This window comes from Salvia hispanica, chromosome 3, assembly GCF_023119035.1.
Source record: "Salvia hispanica cultivar TCC Black 2014 chromosome 3, UniMelb_Shisp_WGS_1.0, whole genome shotgun sequence".
NCBI classification, from domain to species: Eukaryota; Viridiplantae; Streptophyta; class Magnoliopsida; order Lamiales; family Lamiaceae; genus Salvia; species Salvia hispanica.
Window position 1 is genome coordinate 51,821,384 of NC_062967.1, and position 9,173 is coordinate 51,830,556.

At 32.9% G+C, this 9,173-nt stretch overlaps 1 protein-coding gene across 1 annotated transcript; it reads left to right on the forward strand.

The window, feature by feature from the left end:
• The first annotated feature begins 237 nt into the window (after window positions 1-237).
• Window positions 238-2,480, forward strand: LOC125210458 (carotenoid cleavage dioxygenase 8 homolog B, chloroplastic-like). Its single transcript, XM_048110012.1, has 6 exons — window positions 238-546; window positions 752-1,498; window positions 1,590-1,783; window positions 1,877-2,066; window positions 2,149-2,251; window positions 2,335-2,480. The coding sequence occupies exons 1-6, from the start codon at window positions 238-240 to the stop codon at window positions 2,478-2,480; spliced, it is 1,689 nt and encodes a 562-aa protein (XP_047965969.1).
• Window positions 2,481-9,173: the final 6,693 nt, after the last annotated feature.

Below are 9,173 nucleotides of genomic sequence, written 5' to 3' on the forward strand. Positions count from 1 at the left end.
GCATGATTTTGTAGTAAAATTAATGAAAATCACACCATTCGAGATTCCAATAGCTAGTTCCCATATAAAATTACATTCCACACGTAGACTATATCCTATATCTATCTATACTACATAGTAAAATTTGTTACTTGCCAACCGTAATTAGCACCTATAAATACGTTTGTTTCTATTCACCAGAATCACAATCAAACATATAGCAAGTCTTTTATAATTTTAGCATCAATCAATCAAGCAATGGCTTCCCTGAGAATTTCTCCAATTGTTGCACCCTCCTTCAATCAGTCGAAAAGAAGATTGGGCAGCAGTCAATGTCATCGAGGCAAACATCATGAGTCTTGTTCATCGTTGTTATTTGGGAAAACATTCCCGAATAGTGTTTTGAATGAGAATAGGCAATTGCTAACAATCTCAAAAGTAGCTACAAATGAAGGTGTAGCAAAGGAAGCTGAAAGTAATGAGAAGACACATGTTGCTTTTACTAGTGTAAGGCAAGAGAAATGGCAAGGAGAGCTTCAAGTTGAAGGAGAAATTCCTCAATGGCTGGTATGTATAATGTACTATATAGAATGTACTTTTTTTTAAAAAAAAATCTTGACTATATACGTGTATATATTGCTACTACTAAAATACTAGCAAAATTCAATGTTTTATATGATGAATGCGGTTGGACTATTACTAGTGCTATATATATATGTATAGATAGTTACATGCTAGTAGTCTAGTACCAAAATTTATTTATAATTTTCAGAATGGGACATATCTAAGAAACGGTCCGGGAGTATGGCACGTCGGAGACTACAACCTCCAGCACCTCTTCGATGGGTACGCTACCCTCGTCCGCCTCAACTTTGACAGCGGGCGCCTCGTAATGGGGCACCGGCAAATCGAGTCTGAAGCGTACAAAGCCGCCCAAAAGAATCAAAAAGTTTGCTTCCGTGAATTCTCCGATAATGGCCCCAAAAGCGAGAATTTCTTAGACTACATGGGCGACCTAGCTAAGCTGTTTTCGGGGGCTTCCCTTACCGACAATACCATGACCGGTGTGGTTAAGCTAGGGGATGGACGAGTCCTGTGCTTGACCGAGACCCAAAAAGGATCCATTCTCATCGACCCCGACACGTTAGAGACGTTGGGGAAGTTCGAGTATACTGACAATTTGGGGGGCCTTATTCAAGCGGCCCACCCAATTGTCACTGATACCGAGTATATTACTTTGTTGCCCGACCTAATCAACCCCGGCCACCAAGTCGTGAGGATGAACCCTGGGACCAATGAGAGGAAACTCATGGGGCGGGTCAATTGTCGGGGCAGGCCGTCTCCAGGCTGGGTCCATTCCTTCCCGGTCACTGAAAACTATGTGGTTGTCCCGGAGATGCCACTTAGGTATTGTCCACAGAATTTGCTAAAGGCTGAGCCCACAGAATTGTATAAGTTTCAATGGCTCCCTGACTCCAAAGCCTACATGCACGTTATGTGCAAAGCTACTGGCAAGACTGTAAGTAATTCTCTTCTTTTTTTGTTTGTTAAAAATTATTACTATGAAATTAATATTGTTTCCTTGTTTTATTTATTTATTTATAATTAAGGTGGCGAGTGTGGAGGTTCCTCCGTTTGTGACATTTCATTTCATCAATGCTTACGAAGAGACCGATGAAGATGGAAGAGTGACGGCTGTTATTGCTGATTGTTGTGAACATGAAGCTGATCCTGCCATTCTTCCAAACCTTTCGCTCCACAATCTTCGCTCATTACACGGCCAAGATGTGTTGCCTGATGCAAAGTCTGTTTAACACTATCTTTTTATCTCTATTTAGCTAATTTGTTGATTTATGGACTACTAATTAACATACAAGTGTTGTTTGTGATTATGAAGGGTTGGGAGATTTAGGATTCCAATTGATGGGAGCCCAAATGGGACTTTAGAGGCAGCATTGGATCCAAATGAGCATGGGAGAGGCATGGATATGTGTAGCATTAACCCTAACTTTTTGGGGAAGAAATATCGCTATGCTTATGCTACCGGTGCACAAAGGCCTTGCAACTTCCCAAATACCATTACTAAGGTATTCATTCATTACCCTAATTAATTAATTTCCCATAACACTTAGCTTGTGTTTAATACTACTCCATAATTTTGTTGTGTAGCTTGATTTAGTGGACAAGAAGGCTAAGAGCTGGTGTGAGGAAGGCGCTATCCCCTCCGAACCCTTCTTTGTTGCTAGGCCGGGTGCCACTCAGGAAGATGATGGTTAGTTTAATTTGCTCTCAAAAGTTCATTTCACTTAATTTTTATGAGAATCCAATCTCATTGTTGTATACTTATATTTGCAGGTGTTGTGATCTCCATGGTTAGTCAGAAGAATGGTGATGGATTTGCCTTGGTGTTGGATGGAACTACTTTCGAAGAGATTGCTAGAGCTAAATTTCCCTATGGTCTTCCTTATGGGCTGCATGGTTGTTGGGTTCCCAAGAATTGATCATTAATCTAATGTACTTGTGTTTGGTTTTCACAATGTTGTAAGGGATTAATTATAATCTTCTTATATATTGTTTGTCATGCCTTTCTGAATTATTAAAAACATCTCGTATTTTGTCAATTGCGTTGATTCTGTATTATTTCTTTGGTTATATGGATTAATTTAATTAGATATGTTTCTTTGGTATTCGTAGCATGACATCTAAAATAAATATTAATGATAAGAGCTACTACCAAATTTTATTTAACGATTATTTTCTCGAGAATTATACCTTAGGAAATAAATTATCTGTATATCTCTTTTTTAATATCCAATCCTCCGCCCGAGTTGGTGAACTGTAAATCGTTAAGAGTTCAGATTTATTTATGAAATGATAATTATATGGATAAAGATCAAACTGCACAACAATCAGCAGGGGGACCGCTTTTGGAATATATTAATTAAACTACAATTACTATATCACTATCTGTAGAAGCCAGGATTTTGAAACTAGTAGTATGTTTAAATGCGTTTATATAAGAATATTAATTGTATTCAATTATAATATCAGTAAATATTATAATTATAATAATAATAATAATCATATTTATTAAGATTATAATAATACTCCATGTAACTACAATTACAATTATATTATTATATATTATGATGGATAATCTATATTTAAAATATCCATCGTAACCAAAAATATAGTAATATAATTATTATCATATTTAATCAATAACTTATTAAAAATTTCATATTATTTTTTTTTTATAAATAAAAAATAATAAAATTTAAAATTTCATGTTATTTAATCAATAAGTACTCCATACTTTAGTTTGGTGTTCAAATTTAATACTATAAAATTTAAAATCTTGATAATTTCCAAACACATGAATATAAAGCTATTAGGAATCATATTCCTGAGATTCATTTTCTTAGAAATCATTTTTCTTGCCAACTTTACTTTACTGTAAACCAAATATGGCCTAATAAAGGTTATTAAGATTGATTTAGCTAAAAATCCGACCATAAAGGTTAAACACACAAAAATATAGTACTCCCTCTGTCCCATTAGAAATGAAACGTTTTCCTTTTTAGTCTGTGCCATTATAAATGAAACATTTCCTAAAATGAAAAATATCTCTATCTCTACTTTTTCATCTCTCTTACTTTACTCTCTCTTCATTAACACACAAAACAACACTACATAAAAACCTGTGACAATTCCCAAATGTTGCATATTTAATGGGACTGAGGGAGTAGTATATTATAAATTATTGTAATTTAATTTAATCACGTTTTATATTCATTAATAACTAATCAACAATTAGGAGAAAAAAACACAAAATGCGTATGATTATTAAATTAAACTGTCTATGAGTAATATACAAATGTTATATCCTGTATTATTTTATTTTATCTCATATTGCGTTGAGAAACTAATCTAGGTAAACTACATATAAATATATGGAGTATGTATTATATATACATGCATTATTATATTTCCATTTGTTCCCAACAAATATGGAGCTAAGATTTATATACCTTACTCGAGATGATCCAAACAAGAACACATCTAGTTCCAAAAATGCAGTCTAAATCTTGGTCCTAAAATTAGATAGATTATCTAATGGTTAATAATTAAGCAAAAACACGGAAGGTCATTATTAATTAGTTTTAGGTCATTTTAGAAAATTTGGGTTTGATGTCATTTTTAGATCATTTTAGGTCAACCTTTATAAAATGACCTAACAATAAACAAACAATGATCTAAAAATGTCCTACATATGGTTTTCTTCTACGTTTTTATATTAAGATCTAGTTTTGCATTGATCCACCTACTCATAGTATATAATTAAACTCCCAGTATATAATTAAAACATAAGATTTGTTACACATTTTTAGAATAACTCTCTCCGTCTTGTTAACGGTTATAAATTTATGATGGGTTAAAAACTATTCTTGAATTCCAATGTATTTTTCTTGTTGTTTCTCTTTTTCTAAAATGAGAATGTTTTGATTTTGCCACATCATCTAGACCTTTTTGTTTCTTGAAATGTTTAAAGTTAAACTGGTCTTTCCATTTAGTAATTACCAAACGAAAAATTGCGAAACTACATGACAGTAATGTTAATTTTAGAAATATATCCAATATATTGAGCTTTATTATATTGCCAATCTACATCACAAGCCATTTGTTTGATTATACCAGTATCACCACCCGTGCGATGGACGAGCCAAATAGTTTTTACATAGCTATTAGAAACTACATTATTATTATGTAGACTTTAAAAATCAGAATTGTATATAATAACATCTATCAAACAACTAAAAACATAAAATTAAATGAACTGGAAATTAAAATGACATATACACATGTTGATTAGAACAATTTTGGATCTTAGGGTATCCACAGTAATGGACACAAAACCTCTGCCCAAAATCCGCATCAACCTATTTTTCAGCTGACATGTTAACATTTTAAGACCCAACAAATGAAATAGCGTTCACCACAAAATTCAACTTATTTCACCATTTTTCACATCTTATTTTAATTATCGATTTATAAAACAATAACATAGATTAAAATACCAATACGATAGCATAATGTAGATATTTAAACATAGAATAATTTAAGTATTAAAAAAAATTAGACCTGCTGAAAAGCCCGCAATAGCGTCGCGGAACCCGCCGCTTGCACAGACAAGTGAAGCGCTCCACCATTTTCCCACATGCAATAGAGCCCCAAAAACCGCAACATGCGGCCGACAAGTTTTGGGACTGTATTGTGGATGCTCTTAACTTAAAACTAAGCAATCACACTTTAAAAACATCAAATATTCGAACATTAATTAATGGAAATCCAATATGCATAGGGGTGTCGAAACGGGTACCCGAGGGTACCCAAACCCGATTTTGCGGGTACCCGTACCCGAAAACATCAATATTATACTACTTCAATATTCACATGAACCAAATCATTCAATAAGTTATACTACTAAATATTACTCCCTCCATCTCACAAAAGATTTCAACTAGCTAGAATTGTTACTTTGTAAAATCATGTCTAGCTCAGAGCGTCGAAGATGATATTGTTCTAAAAAGGTGTTATTAACAATGTTTTGTACGGAGTATGTATTGTAGATATGCTTTATGGACGGATTAGGAATTATTAAAAACAAAAAAATTAAATCTTACTCTATTAGTATATATCGCTTTTAAAGTTGAGGGGGAAGACCAGAAAATTCGCAAATTTTATGATTTTTGGGATTAAAACTATATTTTCAATAATAAAGTAAGTTAAAATGAGAATGTTTTGATTTTGCCACATTATTTTGACCTTTTTGTTTCTAGAAATGTTTGAATTTAAACTGGTCTTTCCATTTAGTAATTACCAAACAAAAAATTGCAAAACTACGCTCACAATAATGTTAATTTTAGAAATATATCCAATTTATTGAGTTTTATTATATTGCCAATCTACATCACAAGCCATATTTTTTATTATACCGGTGTATGTCACCACCCGTGCGATGGACGTGCCAAACAGTTTTTACATAGCAATTAGAAACTATATTATTATGTAGACCTTAAAAATCAGATTTGTACTCCCTCCGTCTCATTAAATATGCAACATTTGGGAATCGGCACGCGTTTTTAGGTAGAGTTATTTTGTGAGTTAATGAAGAGAGAGTAAAGTAAGAGAGATGAAAAAGTAGAGATAAAAATGTTTTCATTTTAGCAAACGATTCATTTTTAATGGGACAAACTAAAAAAGAAAACGTTTCATTTTTAATGGGACAGAGGGAGTATATAATAACATCTATCAAACAGCTAAAAACATAAAATTAAATGAATTGGAAATTAAAATGACATATACACATGTTGATTAGAACAATTTTGGATCTTAGGGTATCCACAGTAATGGACACAAAACCTGCCCAAAATCCGCATCAACCTATTTTTCAGCTGGCATGTTAACATTTTAAAATTTAAGACGCAACAAATGAAATAGCTCTCACCACAAAATTCAACTTATTTCACCATTTTTCATATGTTGTTATTTTAATTGTCGATTTATGAAACAAATAAAATAGATTAAAATACCAATACGATATAAGAATGAAGATATTTAAACATAGAATAATTTAACTATTGAAAAAAAATAGCTCTGCTGAAAAGCCCGCAGTAGCGTCGCGGAAACCGCCGCTCTCACAGACAAGTGAAGCGCTCCACCATTTTCCCACATGCAATAGAGCCCCAAAAACCGCAGCATGCGGCCGACCGGTTTTGGAACTATATTGTGGATGTTCTTAACTTAAAACTGAGCTATCACACTTTAAAAACATCTAATATTCGAACATTAATTATTAGAAATCAAATATGCGTATGCATGTTTTCAATAAATTAGTATTAAAATTCATAGTTTAAGGAAAATCGATACAATGATGGTTTATTAGCATGTAGCTTACACTCATAAGAAAACATAAAAACATAACTATATGATTAAGCATTATAATGATATATTCGCCCTGTCATCATTTATGGTAAAAACACCTGAACTCCTATTCGCGGACGACCCGAAATGGAAACGCGAGACGCCTATTTACAAACAGAGTATTTATTAGTGGTATTATTTACTTTAAAAGATTTTTAGTTCCCCCCCAAAAAAATTTGCCCATTTTCCGGTAATTTTTCTCCTTTAAAAGTGGTATATAATATTATGAATTTTGCTCAATTTCTGGTATTTCTCGAACCCGTCCCAGTTTAAAATTTCCTGTACAAAATGATGATTGCATGGCATGCTAGAAAAATGACTTGGCATGATTTTTCTTTCATCCTAACGACATCGTTTTGAAGGCTATATATTAACACAAACATGAACTCTTGGCGATGGTAACAGAGATGCAATAGGTAAACATTTCTTATTAACATCAAATCCAACGAAAATAAGAATTTTACCTAGACATCCTCCACGTAGATGAGTTCCATCAACTGTTAAAACGGGTTTGCATAGTTTGAAAAGCCTCCATAACTGGTCTAAAAGCCCAAAATACGTACTTGAATCCCTTATTCATACCATGACTTAATCTGTCATCATGCAACCATTCGACAACTATACAAGGATTTTGTCTTTGCATTTCATTCATATAAGACGGTAAAACTTTGAATGACCACTCCTATCCACCATATACAAGCTCAAAAGCTTTCCTCTGAGCATACCATGCTTTCTTGTAACTAATTTTCATATGAAATCTATTTTAAACATCTGCCACAATAGCTTTTACCTTGTTGGCATGATCGTTTTCTATCTGATGTCGAACACTCAATAATATCATGGACGACGAAAGATTAGCATGTCCATTATAATTGCGATCCCCTATACAAGTATGAGCAGTGCTCCACACTCTAATTTGCCAGTGTTCATCATACTTTCTCAATGTTGCTCAACACTCCCACAAACACTTCGGTGCTGAAAAATCCTTCGGATTTCCTTGTGGCCACTTACAAACTGCATGCCATCTCTTTATTTTACTTTCAACAACCATATATTGTCGGATTTTTTCCAAATGCCAAAACATCACGGTCGTCTTCAATTCCAACTTCGTTCCAAATATAGTATGCAACCCAACATTGCTAGAATCTTTTTCAGTCCAATAATGCACACTAGAAAGTTCTTTAGATAAAAAATATTGTAATTTCAACTAGTTTTTCCTCTTGTTTCTTACTTTAACCCTGAACCTTTTTCTCCTATCTTTTACTTTATTATTTATATGTCTCACCATCCACAACGCAATTTCAACTATAGTTTAAAGATAGAAAACGATCATGCCAACAAGGTAAAAGCTATTGTGGCAGATGTTTAAAATAGATTTCATATGAAAATTAGTTACAAGAAAGCATGGTATGCTCAGAGGAAAGCTTTTGAGCTTGTATAAGGTGGATGGGAGTGGTCATTCAAAGTTTTACCGTCTTATATGAATGAAATGCAAAGACAAAATCCTTGTACAGTTGTCGAGTGGTTGCATGATGATAGATTAAGTTGTGGTATGAATAAGGGATTCAAGTACGTATTTTGGGCTTTTAGACCAGTTGTAGAGGCTTTTCAAACTATGCAAACCCGTTTTAACAGTTCATAGAACTCATCTACGTGAAGGATGTCTAGGCAAAATTCTTATTGTCGTTGGATTTGATACTACACTACTAGAAAAATGAGTTATTCTTACTCTGTATTTGTGGCACTTTACAAAAGATGCCATTATAGACACCCAGTCATTACATCAACGTTTCACTGCATTTATAATATTCATTGTTGCTGCGTTTTAATTGAATGCCATAATAGAAATCATGTAATGGCATTTTCATTACTTTTCTTATGATTATAAGTACGAAATATTATGCCTAAATTTAGATATAAAAATAGAAAATAAAAATGGATATAGAGAATATAACTTGCTTCTACACTAAATGACCATCATCGATTTATTTAGATTTAATAATTGACCGAGTGATTATTGTCTTTTTAACTAAATTTGTTTATGGATTCAAATAATACTCAGTAATTAAGTTTAAGTGTTTAAGAAAATAATAAAAACTGAGAAATTGATAATTATATGATTATATAAATATAAAAATGATTGCTTTAGACTATTATAACATCATAAAATTAGTTTAGTTATCGTAACCTCTTTCAGTCAAGCATAAAAA